Here is a 19,837-nt window from a genome sequence, read left to right as displayed (position 1 = left end):
GTAGAGACACGGAACAGGTAATTACACAGGGCAACTCCAACTGGAGAAAGAAATAGCAGCTCAGACATGAACTGTGGACGGACGCACACTCGGACACAAACTCTCACTCGGCTCATTGTTGATAATCAACAAGGGATTTGTGCATCTCATCAACAATGGAACAAAACCCACAAACTCCTAACCAAGCATCATCAAGCTAAAGACTGTTTGTGACAATTTATGTCCAGTTGCTGTCTTCTAGTGTGCAGCCAGCACTCAGAGTTGGACAGCGATCCAAACTAACCATGATGGAACTGGCTATTTCCTGCACATTCTATCAGGGAGCGCAAACGACTGGCATGACAAGTTTGGGTACAGAGCACATGATCCTGAAAAGCAGCCAAGGACATGTGAGCTGAGTTGCCCCAGGCTGACATTCCCTAATCCTTCCACTTGCACTGGAACTCAGCCTGGAAGCTATTTTTGGTCATGGATGAGGTGGAACAGAATCAAAGGTCCCATATGATGGAAGATTCACCTCCCCTTGTTCAAACAGACCGGCGAACTCCCCAGAAATGAGAAAATGTCCAGCCTTTACTTCCTTTGCCTGCCGAACTCTTGAGGATCATTTTTGTAAAATCAGCCCTTTGTGACGTCATAATGGGCACCATCCCTGGTTAGTGGCAAAACACCCAGCTAGGTGGTGGTTCCACCCTGTTTTCTCATTAGAGCTACAACAAATTTGGTTGAGTCAACATTTCTGTTTATGTGTTATTATGTAACACTTTACTTATATCTTATATACAGGTATACTTTATTTTTAAATGTATTTATGTAATCACACAGCTGTGCCCTAAGACTCTTGCTTTAATAGGCCTCTCTTGTTTGTTTGTTTGTTTGTTTGTTTGTTTGTTTGTTTGTTAGGAAACGACAAAAATAATCCTCATGATTGATCTATTCTACCGTTTATGGAGCATAAAGATGATTTGCACATATTTCATTCATTTAATGGGTATTTTAACGGCCAATTCAAGAAGAACAACTGACACCTATATGCCAAGGGTTCTAATAACTAAGTCCACCGCTCTAAATTCACTGTTTTTGTTGTTGAAAGAGAAAGCAGAGACCAGCCGCTCTCTTTCAACTTCCTTCAGGATGTCGAGCACAAGATGTGTTTTTCTGGCTCCAGGTTATTTTCACCACCGGGGGAACCATCCGCTAACCCTGATAGTCCATCCACTTCACAGTCAGCACATCCGCAGTCTGGAGAGAAGTGAATCTTTGACACATCAGCAAGCTGGCTGCACAGCGAGTAAACGAGTCCCCTGACGGGCCCTGAGTGGGCGTTGCAGTTGTGAATATTTGACCTGGGATCAGGAAATCCCTCAGTAAACCGGAAAGACATATAGAGCACCTGGTGTGATGATGAGTAATGCCTCCACGGTGCCGCGTGTGAGAAAAAGGCGAGAGTCGATGTAGGCATGCAGACATATCGAGTGTGAGAATTATTTTTAAGTGTAATGTTATTTTTAATGGAATTATTTATACATTGCGATGCCATCAGAGCACACTGCCTTTTCAAATCACAAATTCACTTTTTTTAGATATATTTTAGATATATCATAGATACTTTTTTTACTTATTTCATATTCATATTACGTCAACTGATAGTAGATAGATAGAAGTAACACCGTAAAACCAGACAGTATTCTTTTTTTCTTTTTTTGATTGACGACACAGAAAAGCAACACACACACACACACACACACACACACACACACACACACACACACACACACACACACAGTCAATGCCACCACACATTAGAAAATAATGATAATCACACACTGGGCTGAACAGACGGCCCAGGCCTCTTTAGCAATTTGGGCTTCACTCGTTGAACTGACTTGTTGCTAGGTGACATACGGAAACAGAGAGGACAGCAGAGAAGTCTGGAGGACAACTTGGAGAGGAAGCAATTTCCAAAATCAAAACACTGATGACCGGAGGTGAGGCCATCTGAATTTGCCCGAATATAAACTCTCAGGCTCTCATGCATGTTACTAATAAATCTTGAGTATAACATTTCCTCAGATTGCGCATCAAGAGGCTTAGGAATTAACAGGACTGGAGGCATTTATACACAAAAAAAAAAGTAACACAGTGTCGTTGACCACCGAGCAGTGATGGCTGGCTGTCGCTCCTCGCGGTGACAGGAAGCCGTGTGCCATTTAAACTGGCAGCAACAAGCAGCCCGTCTGCACGGTATGGCCAACAGATGGATCGACCAATCACTTTGCAGGGTTTACCGCCAATTTCTGTGAGCTCCTTCCAAGACGTTGTACGTGAGATAAATGTTAAGGGTTGAGGGAAACGTCCCCTGAGGTCTACCAAGGTCAGCATTCCCAAAAGATATCACATCATACCTCCAGTGCTGCATTTAAAGGAAACAAGTCACAGTACCTGCCTTCATACATGCAAGTACAACGTGTGGCTTCTTCTTACAGACAAACAATGAGGAACTAGGTAGTAAAACACAGTGATAGAGCAAAAAATAACATATGTTTCCATAAAAATGTGCTAATTTGTATAATTCTACTGCAGCGATAGTTCGTAAAACTTGACACACATCGCCTACACGTACCTATGCGAGGTTGTATCGTCTCATATCGTCAGCCTCCACTTAGAGCCGCTGACTCGGCTGCCAGGTCTCGAGAGGAGCTGCAGTTATTGAGTGGCCGTCCTCCAGGAGACTGACGGATGCCGAGAAATGGCCAAGCGCAGCTGTAGCGAGAGCTGTCCGCGGTGCTGAATCAGCTTCCAGCAGACGCACGCACACACACGCCCCCGTACACACACACACCTCACCACCACAACCACACATCCACACACTCGCTGAAGATTTATTTTCAGCGAGGAAACCATTTTTATGAATTAGACCAGAAGCAGCCAGAACTAATGACCATGTATCTTTTTTTAAATGTTTTAATCGTACCTTCTCTCCCTCTGAGAGCTGTGGCCCAACTGATGAATGTTTCTTTTATTAGGAATCTAGGTCGCACTTTATTCTTCAAACTTCCAACCACTGAGTGTTTCATAAGAGTCCCATTCAGTATTAATGAGCCCTCACTGTGTTTAAAAGATGTGCTGGCTGGAGGCGCAGCTTTAATAACTTCTTCTGCCGTCTGCCTTTACGTCACCTGCTCTTTCTTATTTCATTCTCCATCCTTGCACATCATCTTACATCTCATAGCACTAATCATCAACACTAGCAGAGCGAAGTCAGGCTGACCTCTGGCCAACTCTCTGAGTGATTCACCAGACATTGGATGAAGAGTCACTCCACTGAAGCCACTGATTGAGGCTGATTGGCAGACAGGAGCAGGGGTCAGCCGTCATGGGCGTGAGCAATAAACCCGAGCTGTAAACTCGTCAAGCCTCCGTCCAAAAAAATCAAAGGTTACCAATCATTATGTCGGGTCCACTGACTTTCCAATCCAATTCTTGCCTTTAATTTAATAGGAGAAATGTCTTCAAATTGGCCTAAACATAACTTTCAAGATTAAAAATCAGTTAAGGCTTCAGTGGAAAATTGTAATACTGGTAAGAAAATGTTTAACCCTCCACAACAAAGGCACATTTTCAGTCTTATATGTCTTTCCTAGACTGGGAAAGACTTGAAAGAAAGAATTTAGATCATCAGATTGGCCAGCTAGCCGCTATGCATTGCAGTACTGTTGAAAAAGTGATGTGATGCAGCACTGCATCGCATCATCATTTCTGATGTAAAAAAAAAAAAACTGCCACTATAGCAGCATCCACATTAATCTGGTAATAACCAGCAGCTACACTTTGATTGTTTTATTGTCTTTTTTGAGTAGTTGCTTCTAACTCATTTCACACACATTTTTTAAGAATTTGTATCATTGTCAGCTTAATTACATTTCAAACAAAATGTAATTACTTTTGGCTCAAGTCAGTGGAGTAGTACAGTTTCAACAAGGCTAAAGTCAAAACTCAAATCTTCATGAGCCAACATGTTTGGTTTTGCTAGCGAGCTCACACCTGTACCTGGTGACCAATATATGCAACCAAATATTGTAATAAACTGCCAAAATGAAATAACGTGTTGGAAAATGGTGGAGTCCTCACTCATTAGAAAGAACGTCTCTGTCTGAATTGACGGCTAATGATGGCGAAGACTTTATTTTTAAACCGCTGATATCTAAACAATAGAGCAAGCAACTCAAAAACTGTCAAGGCCATTGAGTATTGGAAAGTGAAATCCAATACTCTATTCCTATCCAACACTTTTTTTTCCATGCACTTTGCCACATCTCACGCAACAGATGGAGAACTTTCAGCCTCTGTGTTCACCGCCTAAAAACAAACTTGCCATAAATCCTTCCGGCCTCTTCTGCTTGACCGCCGTCACAGAACAGACGGAAACGGCGGCGAGAGCAGAAGGAAAAAGAAAAATAGAACAAAATCAAAAACAAGAGAAAAAGAAGATCCAAAACAAGATGCACGCTGAAGTAAGACAGAGAAGATGGCAAGAAATGGAAGGGCGTGGGAAGAGGTTGGCTGGCAAGAGAGACGGTGAGTGGGAGCCGGAGACAAAGGCGCGGAGGGGGATGAGAGAGATTTGCGATGGCAGGGGATCTGTGAGCTTCTCTTTTTTTTCCCCGTGCCACATGTCCACCCACATTAGCGCCGCGCAGGGAGTGAATGATGAGACGTGATGGACATGGTTTCAAAGTGTCGAGTAGTGGAGGTGGGCGGCGAGAGTTTAGTTCACCGCTCCGCTGGCGGCTGCCACTGGTTATGTAACGACGGCTCTCAATGAGGTACTGTGCCTGAAAGGGGTTGTTTTGGGAGGCTAATGGTGTTTTATACCTGACCTGGTTGAGCTCTTCATGGAAGAGTGGCGGCCGCCCCAGTAGCCTGACTGATCAGGGATACTTTACCAACAGTTGTAAAAACAACAGGTGTCACTACTTTACACGTTCTTTTTTTTCAGACTTTTTACACAAGTCCAATCAAAAGGTAGAAAAATATACAGTACCTGCGAAGTGTTTGACATGAACTGATTTTTTTTGTTTTTTAAGATTCACCATTAGCAAGAATTGTGTAAACACAACAGAAACTATAACTATAGATTTTTGGGGGGTAGGTTTTAATGGTAACAACTGAACCATTTTTTTTTATTAATTGGATAGATTACGATGCAAATTAGGTTTTCAGGATTTACTGTTGCAGAGAAAAAAAAACCTGTCCAACAGAGGGACATGGCAATGTTTGAGATAAAAGCCAGACTGAGACAGTCTGGACGTGTCCAGTGGAGGGACTTCTATGAATATCTGGATAGAAGGACGCTGAGGGGAGGAGGCCTGGAGGAAGAGCAGAGAGGAGATTTCTGGGTGGACTGAAGACTTACATGGAGCTCGTTGGCGTGAGAGGCAATGATGCAGAGGATTTAGAGGGTCAGATGGTGGCGGGAGAAAAACATCTGAGGCTGGGACACTGCGTCCAGGCCGTACGTACCATGAGGGATACGACCACTCTGCGTCGGGGCCAAACTGTTCCAAACACAAAGAATCCGTGCGCCGAAATAATGACATTTTTCCACATCCCCAAAGAGTCGACGGCCGTGGAAGCTGTACTGTTATTGCCGCCAGCCGCCGCACCTCCACACTTACATAACACCGTGTTTAGAGATGCATGCAAACACATGACGAGACCGACACACAGTGCTGCTGAAACCCCTGTGAGCTGGAACACAGAGATTCACTGAAGGGTGCTCAGCTTTTAACTTGTGGAACGATTAAAGGGGCACCAAGTGTGTGTGCACACACACAAACACATACACACGTTTTTGCTTGGTAGATGGCCATGCAAAGTGCTATCAGCCCCACTGGGGGCAATTCAGACTTCAGTGTCTTGCCCAAGGACACTTCAACATGCAGGCAGTGGGAGTCAGGATTCAAACCGCCAACCCTTCAATAACTGGACGACCAGCACTGCCAACTGAGCCACAGCGCACAGCTTAGAAAGATCACTTGATTCAGTGAGTGGAAGTGACAGATTTCTTTTGCGCTGTGTGATGGTGAACAATGGAGATCCTACTGGGAGCAGCAGCGGCAGCGGCAGCAGGCAAACACATCTGTTTGAATGGCAGTAGACTGACAGACAGCGGACGCCGACACAGACACAGACACAGACACAGACACAGACAGGTTACCTGGCCTCGGCCACGGTGCAGCAGTAGCTGCCGCTGCGCTGCGAGCCCCTGGCCAGCCGCAGCTCCTCCTGAGACTTGCGGCGATGAAAGTAGTCTGTGAGTTTCCCGAAACTCGCCATTCTTCGCCCTCCGCTCACCTACCGCCGCCTCCCCTCTTCGCCTCTCTGATCCGCCGGAGGAACGCAAGAAGAAGAAGAAGAAGAAGAAGAAGAAGAAGAAGAAGAAGAGAGAAAAAAGGCGCGCAGTCTGCGAGCTCTGCCGAAGCAGCCTGACGTTGTCCGTCTGGTCTGCAGCCTGGGTTTTTTCTTTTAGTGTGTGTGAGTCTTTTGGTTTTTTGCTTTTCTTAATGGTGGTCAGCCGGGGGTCCGAGCAGCCTCCTGGCTCATTCCTCTGGTCGGCTCTGAGGGGAAGGAGGAGGCGAAGGAACGATGCCTCTCGCCTCTTCACTGCCTCTCTCTCCCTCTTCGCTCTGCCTTTGATCGCTCTCTCCGCTGCAAGCGCGCGCACACACACATACACACACACACACACACACACACACACACACACACACACACACACGTTGGCGCTCTCAAAATAGTAACGATTGTAACCGCCTCGCAAACAGCGCAGCGGGAGGGAACGAGGAGGGGAGCGAGGCTCTGCCGGAGCTGCGATGAGGATGCGAGCCGCAGCGACGTCTCCGTGTCTCAGCCGTCTGCGCCGCTCAGCCTCCCTCTCTCGCTGCCCCGACGCATGAATTCTTTCACATGAACATTCGGCTGCCAGTACGTACGTACGTACGCGCACACACGCGCAGCACAGACACAGGCTTGGATCCAGGCTGGAGCAGGTGGCAGCAGCCTCCTTCGCTCTGCTCTCCGTTCTCATCAGACGCAGAAGCGGCGGTTAAACGCTCAGCTGAGCAATCAGATGGATCATTTTGGGCGTTTCTGAGACGAACGCAGTAGGACTCATGTGAGCAATTATAAAAAAAATAAATAAACGGTTAGGTTGGATGTCTGCATGTCTTCATGAAGATGCACCATGTTGGTACCACTTAAGAAAATTGTAGCCAGGGTTGATTACTTGCAGATATTTTCTTTTTTTGAAATTTGGTTGAGTGCAGAGAAAATTTACTAAAGAAAACTGTGAAAATGCACATTTTATGAGTGTATAGTATACATTTATTCCTTTTTATGTTTTCATCATAATCAAAACAAAGCAAAATCGAAACAAAGTGGTGATATCAGCATTATACACTGCACAGTCATTTAATTAGGTAAGATGTTCAGTTGCTTATCCACAGAAATCCACACAAAGCTAATTAGCCAATCACACAGTAACAACTCAGTGCACTCAGTCATGATGACGCAGTGAAGAAGACTTGCTGGAGTTCAAACCCATCAGAATGAGGAGGAAAGAGAACTGGAGTGACTCTGAAGGTGTGGACATGGTTGTTGGTGCCAGACGGGCTGCAGGGTGTTTGCCCAACTGCTGCTGCTGGGATTCGCAGCACATTACAACCATCTCTAGGTTGCTCCCAGAAAGATAAAATGAAAAACAAGTGAGCGACATTAGTGTGGATGAAACTACACTGTTGATGCCATGAGTGGGAAGTAAGAATGGGCAGAGCCATAGAGAGATGACAGTAAGTCAAATGATCACTGGTTACAACCAAGTTCTGAAGAATGACACCCACAAGCAGAGCTCCCATTTAAAATAAATAAATAGAGAAGAATGACAAACTGCCGGCCTCACGGAAAAGGAAATGGACTGAAGACACCAGGACATGTGGACAAAGACACAAGACAGGACGGAAAGGAGGCATGGTGGGAGGGATTCTGTGAAGGGCTCATTAGCGAGTGTGTGTGTGTGTGTGTGTGTGTGTGTGCGTGCGCGCACAAGCGTGTGTGTGTGTGTGTGCTTCCCTCCCACACAAGCACTCACAGATATTCCTCTGCCTGTATTTCGTCTCAACTTGTGTTTTTTTCCCCAGCGTCGTCTTCTTTTTCTCCCCACTCGTTCCTCCTACACTGTCAAAATCTGCTGCTTGAACCCTCCATGGCTTCAGCCCCCTGGAATCCTGATTCCTGGGCTTTTTGAATTGACTTCCTTCTCAGTGCAAAATCAAGTTCTCTGCACCACCCAAGCGTCGTATCCACAGAGGTTTTTGCCGTCATGGTATTAGTATACAGGTTCATCTGACCGTATGAGAGGAAGATTTTAGGATTTAGAACTTGATAAATCATGCATCCAAAAAATGAATGGGGGGAAGCCAGTGTGCCTGGTGAGAAGCCACACAGACACAATACCAACATGCAAACTCCACAAGGGCCTGGGAATCAAACCTGCAGCCAGTGAGAGAACAGTGCTGAAGCACTGCACCACTCTGCCGCCCTTAGGTGTCATCAACGACACCAACCAAGGTTCCACTTCATTTAAAGTCACTTTGCTGCTCTTACATATGCGGGGTTGCCATATCCATCCAATCGGCTGTGTAAACTACACTACAAGTCACAACTTAAAGGCACCGAAACAAAAAAACCCACATGTGAAAACAATGCAGAAAAATGTGAGTTCATCATTTAAGTCTGCAGCAATGAGACACACTTTGCATAAATACAAAGACCACCTGTTTTATTTACAGTTTCTGCGACTGCAAAAGCAAAGTGCACAAAACTCAAACTGAAAAAGGAGGACAGACTAAAGCCCTAGGAAAGTCTTGTGAGCTGCATCGCGGCGAAGCCCGAGAGCAGGAAGAAACTGTCACGTGCCACGTCTGAGGTGTGTCCCACCCACCGACAGCTGCCGTGTGCTCCAAATTCACCCGAGCCGAGAGTGCAAAATAAATAATGAACGGAAAAAAGCACCTGTACCCGAAGCGGTTTCATGCACTTTCACAAATATTAGTCCAACTACATGGAACTAAAGTATATAAAGACTTGTAAGATCTCATCTCTGCAATGCTGCGTGCACAACCTGCTCTGAGGACGGTGCTGTGTGAAAGGTGTGGGCTGCTGTGAGCATCACCGGCAATCACTTTCAAGACTTCAGTTTATTGACCAGCCTCCTCTTCCACCCTCCTCCCCTCCCCCACTCAACCCATCGATCTGACCAGCAGCGGTAAAATAAGCGGGGTGAGGAGAGAGCTAAGCGGCAAGAGTGCAAAGGCTGCGGCCGGTGTTGTCACTGTGTATTGACTCGTAAGCCTGTGCGCTCCTCAGCCTTGCTGATTCTGCAGCAACCTGCTTCCATAAATATGCGCCGGCGGCGTTACAGCAGCAGGTGCGCAAGTCTGCACGGCAGCATCATTTTTTTAAATCTTTGAAGTAGAATTAATATTGAAAATGTTTACGGCAAACAGTATTTTTTGGGTGGGGGTGATTGTTATCTCTCTCCTCTCTCTACCTGCTACTGGCAAACTCCTGAGGATCAGGAAAATGGAGTTCGTAGAAGCAAAAAAATGTTACTACGTTAGAGCAATCGATAAAAGAGGTTTTTGCGTTGCTGCATCAATCGCATTGTCTGGAATATCAGTTGCTAGTGTTAATTACAGGCAACAGTGGCCACAGAGTGACGCCGACTGTTTTTAAACACAAAAGATGAAACAGCAGCAGAAGGAGTCGGTGGAGAACTTCAGAGGATTAGAAGGAATCCTCGAAAAGAAATAGGGGATTTGAGCGGCAGTGCAAAAGAAAAAGAGCTCTGCTGACTTTATTGACAGCCCGGGCATCTGCCTCTTTAGTTGGTTTCTGGATGATGAATAAATCATATACTGCTATTTTTTCCCGCAGCGGCTTTTAAGAGGGAAAGAGCCAGCGCTCGTTTTGGCATCGGCCATTAGGAAGAGTAAAACTCTCAAATGGAATTTTGTTTTTATATCCGACAAATAAAAGGACACAAGGTCGTGTGAGTCTGCAAGTTGTTGTTTTTAAGCCTTACATTAAAAGTCAGTGCAGAGGAGAGTCTGTCTGATTCAGCGCAATATGTGTGCAATACGTGTGCAATATGTGGCCTACTCACGGCAGCAGCGTCTAAATGATTGTAATGAATTTGCCAGATGCTGCCAAAGATTGAATGCCAGAAGCTAATGTGGCTTCCCCAGCGATGGCCAACCATTTCACCCACTACTTTGCTAGCTAATTAGTCAATTAACTATTGAGATGACTGATCAACTACTGTTGTGAACCACTCAAGTACTCAGGGGCTCAGTGGAAAGTGGAGTGCAAGTGCAAAACAGTGAGTAGAGGCACTCGAGCTGAAATAACTAATCCAGTTGAAACGGTTTAAAAAAAATGAATTGATGAATATTTTGCTGAACCAAAGCTTAGTTTCTGAAAAATCTATTGTAAATCAATTCCAATAATATATGGTAGCTGTAGCTCTGAGTCGGATATTAAAAAAATATGGTGAAACTATGGATTCGAGGCTGTCGCGGCTGCAACACTGCCCTGAATGTAGCAGCAGATACTTCACCATCTCACAGAACAGATAATCACTGCAAGTCTGACAGTTAAATACACTGAAAACTCTGAAAACACGCTGATGATCTGTGACTGTCAGAGTTTTGACTGGAGAGACGCAGCCCGGCTACACGGAGTCAAAGACTTCTTCTCCCGCTGCAGCAGCGCTCGGTTGTCTAAGTCACAATGAAAATGAAAGCCATCGTTTCTGAGCGCAGGCAGGAAAAATCTTTTAGAGCCCCCACTAGAAAGATAAGCGCCCTCCAGGCTGCTGAGTATTAATGCCAGCAGCGTTTTTATGAGTCATCAGCCAAAGGCCGCGGGATAATCTCCCTCTTCCGCTGAAGGGGGCACATGTGTTGCGACCTCCCAGCCGCTACGTCTGCTTGTGGCCGTGTCAGCGTCAACTTAAGACTTCCTTTCATTTGCATCCTGTCGGAAGCGGTGAATTTGTTGATTTTGAAGCCAGGAATACAATTAAAGTTATGTGCTGCTTCCTTTGAATATCACATTAGCGCTGTTACAAGCCCCCTCTAACTGTGTTGCTCCTCTGCTCCTTGCTTACAGGTGAGGATGGCTGCACACTTCCATTAACACATATGAATTTCCACCTTCTCCTAGAACTGGAGCTGCCTGCTTTAACAAAAACGGGCATGCCTCAAAGCTAATGATTACACAACTGCCTGCTATAATTGTAGCCTTAATAGCAATTTACAGGAAAACAAAACTATGCAAAAGAAATCAACCACCTGCGCCCCAACGCCATGATAAGGAGGCAAAACTAGCTGGATCAAATACAACTTACAAAAATGCCATCTTGCTGTGTTCTTTGGTGCCTAAACTGCAATAGTGAAAAAAAAAAAACTTCGACCCAAAATGTTATTCACAGCGCTCACAACTTTATCACAGATTGACTGATGTTTTCCTCAGCTCTTCCTCCAAAATTGGCTTGTTGAAAATATCTGCGTTTACACATTTTTGAAATGTTTCTCCTCTAGCTAAGCCCCGTTCCACCAAAGATACTGTGAAAGGCTTTATACCATGAGGCACTTCCTCTGGCTTGCAATATTATGCGTTTATTGTCAAAACAAAATGTCATTGTCTATTTATGTCATTGTTTGCACTGGGTTAGTGCAGGGAGCCACTTTGTTTTGCTGTTCGTACACAGTCCAAAACTATGCCATCTAGTGGTGAAATGATATTGTACATACTCCACTTACACCATTCCTTGTGGACGTAGTTAGACCCGTTCTAGGCTTCAATTCATTAGCAGCAAATTAAATGAGACATAAAGTTATCTTTGCGTGTGTGTGTGTGTGTGTGTGTGTGTGTGTGTGTGTGTGTGTGTGTGTGTTCGGTACATTCAGTATGAAGGGGTGCAAGGAGGAACAAACAACAGCTGGGTACGGCATGACTCATATCCACTGGCATATTAGCCAGCAAATTGGCATTTAAATTGTATTAAATGTGTGAAACACGATTATTACCAGGCTGGTTTTCCATTAGCCTAATCTATTACTCTAACCCTTGATTTTACTTGAATGTTGATTAATAATAACGGAGTTAATTGTATCAAATGTTTTCTACAAAGCATTTCCAATATCAACAGCACAATTCATTTGTACTGACGTACTGTATTTGTGCCAGAAAACAACTAACATATTACTGGACTGATCAAAAACAAAAAGCAAAGCAATGTCACAAATAATATTACTGACGTATGATGTGAGTTTGGACACCTTCCAAAAAGCACATCATACATTTCCAGGCGTTACGCTGAAATCTCTACAAACCCTTAGCAAAAACTCAGCAGCAATAAGTTTAAGACTGTATGATTTAAAGAATTTTCCCTACCAAACACAGAATCCAGGTTAGAGGGGAAAAGAATCAGACCTGTAGAGCTGCTGCTGCACTCCCAGAAAATGTTGGAGACAGAAGAATAGCTGGCTGTAGTGAATTGAAGGGGATATGTGTTCCCTGCAGGCATCTATCATTGAATGTATTGTCACCCACAATCCCATTTAAAGCAATCTTCTTCTGAGTTCTGAGGCTCCTCTAGCACGGCAGAAATGCATGATCCTCATGTCTGTGTCAGGACAGGATTTCCTTTTCCTCACTGTGGGGCCACTCAGGGAAATTACAAGGTCGATTTTAAATTCATGAAACTGCAAACTACAATTTATAAATACAACTTCCTTGAAGCTTTATTTTTTCCAACGTGTTTTATTCATCAGAATTAAACCCCATTGGGACCTTTTGCTGAGCCACTCAAAGTCATTAATCATTTTTTCGTAAATGAGGCTCCGTGACCAGAACGGAAAAAGTATGAAGTGGTGTCTAGCCTGTCCCGTTTTCCCATCAGTGGGATGATAATGAGTCCATTTTCTTTGTGCACCGACTCCTAAACAGAATGAGTCTCTTCAGTGACGCAAACTCACAGGTGAGGGCGCCAACAGGAAACCCGCTGGGAAACAGCGCTATTTCTCAAACTTAATCATCTTGAAAGAGAAAAAAATAGAAATTCTACGCCTGGAGGATCCGAAACCAGATGACTTTTCTCTTTCATTATATTCTGCCTCTTTCATGCATCCATCCCGCACTCACTGCTGCTTCTTGCCCTCCACCACTTGCACTAATGTCTGTCCACTCGGGACAAACTTTAGAGAGCTCCTGGTCATGTTGGATGAGCTGAATAAAAGATGAGGCCGTGTGAGCATCGACTGCTGACTCCTAAATTCTGCTCAACTTCTCCTCCCCTCCAGTAGCCTTTTGGACTCGATGCTTCGGATACAATGAGGATTCGAGCCAACAGGAAGAGAAGGAGAAGGTGTGTTTCTTTGTTTTCTGCTCCCTCCTCAAAACGGTTGTCTGTCTGGTCCACAGGCATTTAAGTCGGTTTGCTCCACTGCTTTGACCTGATGGATTTGTTTTTTGTTTTGCTTTTTTGTCTCATGTATCCATCTGGGGGAAAAGCCCATCACAAACACTGTGGAAAAACCCTTCTCTCTCAAACACGAGCATCCAAAGCAGAGCGATCTGTTTGACCAGTGGAGACGCTCCACCCAGAGCTCAAGGTTTTACTGCTATAATGCCACACTAATGTGAAAAGCCACCGCAAATAAGACTCGCAGTTTGTTTATTTTCCCTCATGGTTTTATGAAACCAGGCGCACCAGATGGAAGGTTTTCTCCAGGTCATAGACTGAGTTTACACGAAATGTCAAGCCAATTCTGAGTAAAACTTTTTTTTTTCCCGCTCTCTAAAGTACAAGATAAAAGTGAGTGCCGTGTTTCCATTAAGTAATATGAGAAGAATTAAAAACTAGGGTGCAAAAAGTGGAGTTACAGAGGGTAGTGGAAGGAGCAGAGGCAAACGGAACCAGCAGAAGAATCAATAGAGGAGTTGAGGAATTAGTGTCAGACAGCTAAATTATTCTTTTAGGTCAGCTGGTCATGAGGATCATGAAGATCGCTGCTCTTAGACCACAGAGGACCTTATAGGAATCATAACGCACGTGCTCCATACACACGGTGGCAATGTTTACATCCAGTCACAGTTAATTCAGCGAACCTGTTTTCATCATCAACATTTTAGCTCTGATTCGCAAAAGTTGAAAACCAACTAAATTGAGTGAAAAAGGTTTTATTGCCAATGAGAGGAATTATGCAGTTTCTGCATAAATATCATTCTCCGCAGGGCTTCATGGAGACACATCCATAAAAAGAATATCTGCAAACAGGAGGCAAAAATCTGAAGGGTGATTGGACAACCGAGCAAGCTTTCTGTGTAAACCCTCTGCATGACTTTGCCATTGACTGAATGTCACCAGTGTCACTTCTAAACAATCCCTGTGTGTCTCTGTATTCACAGGAGGGCCACTAGTGCAGCAGTGCCTCCTCATTAGGATCTCTGCTGCTCTATTAGGGAAAATCTTTAGATTTCCGCCGCTGTCCGTTCTGTTCTGCACGCCGCTGATTTTCCTTTGACATGTGCGCACACACACACACACACACACACACACACACGCTGGCTCGACGGGAGCCGACCGCTGTCTGGCCGGTGTCATGCCGAGTTCTGAAGGCCTGCCGGGATCTGCATGTCCCTCGAGGGAGCGCGTACCACCAAAGCTTCAACAGTGAGGCAAGAGAGACACTGTTGAATATGATTTTTAAGATTACAATTTGTCGATTACTATATGTAACTGTCACAATATTCAGTCATCAGTGTTTCATTAAACTACAAAGCACTAAATTATGTTTTCAAAGCAGCAATGGCTTGTTTTGATGTTTCAAATATGATCCAACATGAAGGAGTGTGTGCTCATTACATCAGCGGAGGTGTATCTGTTTGATTTGAAATGTCCTCACTGAGCGTTAGTCAGTCACAGGGTCAGAAGTGCACAAAATAGCAGTCAGAAACAGATTTTCACCACAAAGTCTTCCAAAATAACAACAAGATGTGAATGTTTTTTTAAGCTACAGTGACTTTGACCATGCAGAGGAAAATCATGAACCTTGTATTGCTATTTCCTGACAGTTTAGGGCGAAAATGCCAGCTTGTTACTGGCTGGTATTTCGTGACTTCAGACTGGACATAGAACGTTTCATATCTATCTATTGAAAACATCAAATACTTTGAAGTGCTCAGAAATGCCATCTTTCAGATCATCCAGTGATTTGAAAAATGAAGTGTTTGTTAGTTTAATAAAACGTTGATGACTAAATATCACAACAGCCTGATGATAAATGTTTAGTAATTGATAAAAGAAATAAACAGCGTTGCGTAACAACAACTCTCTCCCCGTTGACCGGAGCCATACGAGGGAACAGCCGTGCACACTCTGGCACGATACGCGCAGAACCCCCCCCGCACCGCTCACTCATTATGCGGCACTCCAGCCAGGTTTTGAAATGCGCAGCGTGGTGTGGCTGCTGGTGGCGTCATTGTTTGAGGACTCGCGACACTTCCGCTGTATATTTAGCGCGCGCTAAATGCAGAGCTAGTGACAACAAGTGCTCTTACCCAGTGTCAGCTTTGCCATTTCCACCACACCCATCAAAGGTTAACAAATTTAAATAAATAAGAAAACAAGTTTTATATGTTCACCGATTAAAATGTGACGGAACACCTGTTGAAGTGGCTGCGCATGTTTGCAATGTTCTCAGCGCACCTGCGCTAAAATGTCGGTCCGTAACAAGATGCGTAACTGCATATGAAACTGTGTATGAAACACAATCAAGGAGCAAGCCATTCCCTTTGTTGAGGAGCAGCTGGCTGAGTTCATCCAGGATCGGGCTGAGGCAGTTTCACAATGGAAATGAGTAACTGCATCGGCAAACGAGCCTCCGAGGAGTTGAGAAGTGTATCGGAGGGCAGGATGAGGTATGAACACACTCTTCAGAGTGATAGAAAGTGATGAAACGCTAAAATTACAGTTGAAATGGGGACACCAGTGAAAGACCCTCTAACATAGATTTTTCGGATGGAATGAAAACTCAACATTAAAATGACTTTATTTCAAAGAGGAGCAGAATAATGACATCCTCATCCTCCCTGAACTTTCTGAACCTGTTACGTTTGAGACGAAGATATGTCGCCCTCTAGTGGCTCATTATCCAAATTTTCCAACTCCCGTCCTCCTTTTGCTCCTCCCCTCTCTTCCTTCTCCTCTCTCCTCCAACTCCTCTTCCTCTCCTCCACTTCTTTCCCTTCCTCCGCCTCCTCCTCCAACTCCTCTTCCTACACCTCATCCTTTGTTTTCCAACTCCTCTTCATCTTCCTCTGTCGTCCAACTGCTCTTCATCCTCCCCCAACCCTTCCTCCTTCCCCCCCAACTCCATCTCCTCCTCCTCTTCCATCCTCCATCTCCTCCTCTTCTTCGTCGTCCTCCTCAATCGCCACCTCCTCCTCCCCCTCATCATCATCTTCATCATCAAAAATAATAAAAGTAATTGCGCAGAAACAATTAGCAGATACATTCTCACTTGTGGCCTGGAAAAACATGATTACAGATCATGAGTGTGTGTGCGCAGGTAGAGACACGCAAATAGTGAAAGGACAGAAAAAAGTGACGTCAAACAAAGTTCTCAGAACTATAAAAAGCACTAAGCAGCACGTTTGCGCGTGACTGTACATACTTGTGCACTCGGACACGGACCCTTTTCTATATGACTCACCATCAGTGAGTCACAGAGCAGAGACTTGTTGCGCAAGTCGTCAGTCACCGCCGCTCAGCCCGCTGTCGAGGTGCTGCGGGGTCGATGGCGTCAACCTCATCAGCGGGCGAGAGACGGTCGAGGTTTGAGGCAGGAGCCCCGGGAGACACAGGTAAAAAGGTGGCTGTGCATGACTCAACCATGCCTCGCGCACTGGGCTCCACGCCGCCACATTTAATGAATGAAACGTCTTTCGCTCGGGAGTCTGAGGCGTCAGCGAGTGGGATGGCGAGCGTGTAGGCACACGTCCCCTTTTCCAGACACAGCCACAGGTATGAATTATACATGTTGCGTCTCCTCGCGCCACTCAGAGACGGGCTATAATGAAGTGACAAGTGACGAGGGTGTGATTCACACGCATGCTTGACTGAACCGTCACGCCCACACGAGCAGAGGCTCGGCACTTCCAGTGTGTGTGGAAATGGAGACGGGGGCCAATTCAAACTGGCAGCGGCAGAAGGTTCGTGTTGAGAAATCTGCAGCAAAATACAAGCAAGACGCTATTTGCAAATGTCCTGTTAAGTCCATCTGACCGCTGCATGGACACCTAAAAGACTGAAATGTCCCAAACACATCTTCTCATTAGGAACCACGTGACTGCTGCATTTACACTAGGGGGGTCCAGATTCCATATTAATATCGGATATCAGTGCAATGTCAGCCAAAAAACGAGATCGGATCAGATTGTATCGGCTTGCATCTAAAATCCCCACTATAAGCACTCCGATACAAGCAGCGCATTCCAGTGTCCGCTCCAGCACCTCTATCAATCAATTAGCCCAGGTGATCACAACAACAGCATATGCTAACAGAGTAGCAGGCTGTAGGTGTGTTTGTCTGTCTGAAAAACATGTTGCAGCTGATTGTAAAAGTTTTCATTGCACAAGTTTCCCATGGTGGCACAGAAACAGGGAAGTTTAATATGACCAACCTCATCGTGCATTCGAAGAGGAATCACAATAAACAGCATGAGGACTTTCACAAGACTGCTGAGGCAAAGAAACAAACCTCTGGCTCCCTCCGACAACCAACGCAGTCCAAAACATTTGCAAATTTGCGACAAACTGTGGGAGGGAAGAAAGGCATCAGCTACAACAGAAAAGATCGGCCAATTTATTCATTGAGTAATATCACTTGATCAAGTATTTTCTGAATTTTCACACTTAAAAATAAGTCATGAAAGTATGTATGATTCGTGCTGATGTCAAATTGTGTTGTATTGTATCGGAATCGGCCAATACTCAAGTCTGCAATATCATTATAGCATCGGAAGTAAAAAGTTTGCATCGGGACACCTCCAATTTACACACAAGCTCACTTTCACCATCATCCCTGACATTGGTGGAAAAGTTGCAAATCATCAGGAACAGCTCAAAAGAAACACCTGGATCACACTGATGTAAAGAGAGGCAAAAGGGGAGGAGCTGCTTTGGAATAAAGATGGCAACAAAAGTTGAAAAGACAGCGATTAAGAGAATAAAGCAGCCCGTCGCCCATCAGAGCGGAACAGCCTCCAGCGGGACAATTTGGCCCCGGTCTGCGACATCAATCCTTTTCCTCTTCCTGGTGACTCACAGTTCATTCAGGAGGCGCAGCACAGCACTGGCTGTCCAACTGTGCACCTCCGTGGACTCGCTTGTGCAACAGCCACCGACCGAGTTTGGAGATCGCACGGCCCGACTGGAAAACCGATTCCATATTTAAGACTGCATTCTGAAAAGGATCCCGCGAGCTGGCACTGAATGCTCGCACAGAAATCACGCCTCCCGGCGTGCAGGGAAAGAAAGCAAATGACAGACCTTCACCTGCGAAAAAAGCATAAAAGGGCAGGCGGGCAAATCACACGGCGTCTGTTTGGGTGACACCATCCCTGTCTGTAAACAACAGTGTGCCTGGGCTTGTTTTCAAGTCCTGTCAAGATCTTTTTATTCAAACAGCCAGAAGGATTTTCATGCCTCTCTGCCAGTGAATTCACTTGGGCTCATCCAAACACTCAATTGAGAAGCTTACAGCCACTTTTCAAGTCATTTTCCAAAGTATCCAAGCTGACTCACTCATCCTTTAGTTAAGTGTGCAAACACACACACACACACACACACACACACACAAACACACACATGATTGTTAAAATGCCTCTGCCGTAGGCAGCTCCAGGAAGTTCCCAAAATAGTCGAGAGGAAGTTCATGTGGTGAACACAATAAAGCATGTTGACAAACCGTCAGAGAAAAAAAAAAAAAAACGAAACAAAACATAAATAAATCTTGGTCCTTACTCAGCAACGTGTTCCATCCCAGCACCTTTAGGGCCCGGTGCCACCCCAGGTTTGGTTCTGGTGCCCGTTTCGGCTTTTACCTTGGAAGACACAAAGGCGACATGCACGTTAGCTACGCATTATTTGCAAAAAAAAAGAAGAAAAACAAGAGAGATGGAATTTTAAGTATGATGTTAAAAATATTAATAGTAATGTTTCATTTACAAAATGATTGATGTTGTACCTGTGATTCACCATGCATAAGAATCATGCTTCTAATAATGAGCAGGTACACTGACTAACGTCAAAACTCAACAAATCAAGATGCAACAATCAAAATGGTTTAAGCCGCAAAGAACACGTGAAAACCATGCAGCATCTCTGGGAGCGTGCAGGGCCTTCAAACACTCACGCCAGCCACAGGACTGGCCTTTTGTCTGTCTTTCATGTCTGTCACCCTCTATGTGTGTCTCTTTGAGGGCCTCATCTGAGGCCTCACTAGGCCCCTCAGATCTCTTGGTGTTGAGTTTCAAAGTCGCCTCTATACTGTATGATTTATGACAGAGACAGCGTTCGCCTCTTCCGTCTCTGACATTCCAAGGCGTTTTCAGGGACACTTTGCAGGATCTGGCTCTGCTATACCGGACAACCATAGATATAAAGAAGTGTTACTGTTAGCAGGATTTACCGGCTCTTTCAAAAGGG

The 19,837-nt window shown here is 45.0% G+C and overlaps 1 protein-coding gene across 2 annotated transcripts in view; it reads right to left on the bottom strand.

Annotated features, from left to right (window-relative positions):
* ankfn1b (ankyrin repeat and fibronectin type III domain containing 1b) overlaps positions 1-19,228 on the bottom strand; it is a 120,844-nt gene extending 101,616 nt beyond the window's left edge. The window contains exon 1 of one of the 2 annotated variants that reach the window (XM_076034429.1): positions 19,154-19,228. In XM_076034429.1, the coding sequence (XP_075890544.1) occupies positions 19,154-19,170 (17 nt within the window). In that variant the 5' untranslated portion in view covers positions 19,171-19,228. Of the gene's footprint in view, positions 1-6,220; positions 6,355-19,153 lie in introns of those variants that run through there. The other variant, XM_076034427.1, reaches the window with a different exon arrangement.
* Positions 19,229-19,837: the final 609 nt, after the last annotated feature.

The sequence above is a fragment of the Nelusetta ayraudi genome, unplaced genomic scaffold, assembly GCF_046127955.1.
Source record: "Nelusetta ayraudi isolate G7.1 ecotype Tasmania unplaced genomic scaffold, CSIRO-AGI_Nayr_v1 ptg000042l, whole genome shotgun sequence".
NCBI classification, from domain to species: Eukaryota; Metazoa; Chordata; class Actinopteri; order Tetraodontiformes; family Monacanthidae; genus Nelusetta; species Nelusetta ayraudi.
This window is presented reverse-complemented; position numbering and strand designations above follow the sequence as displayed.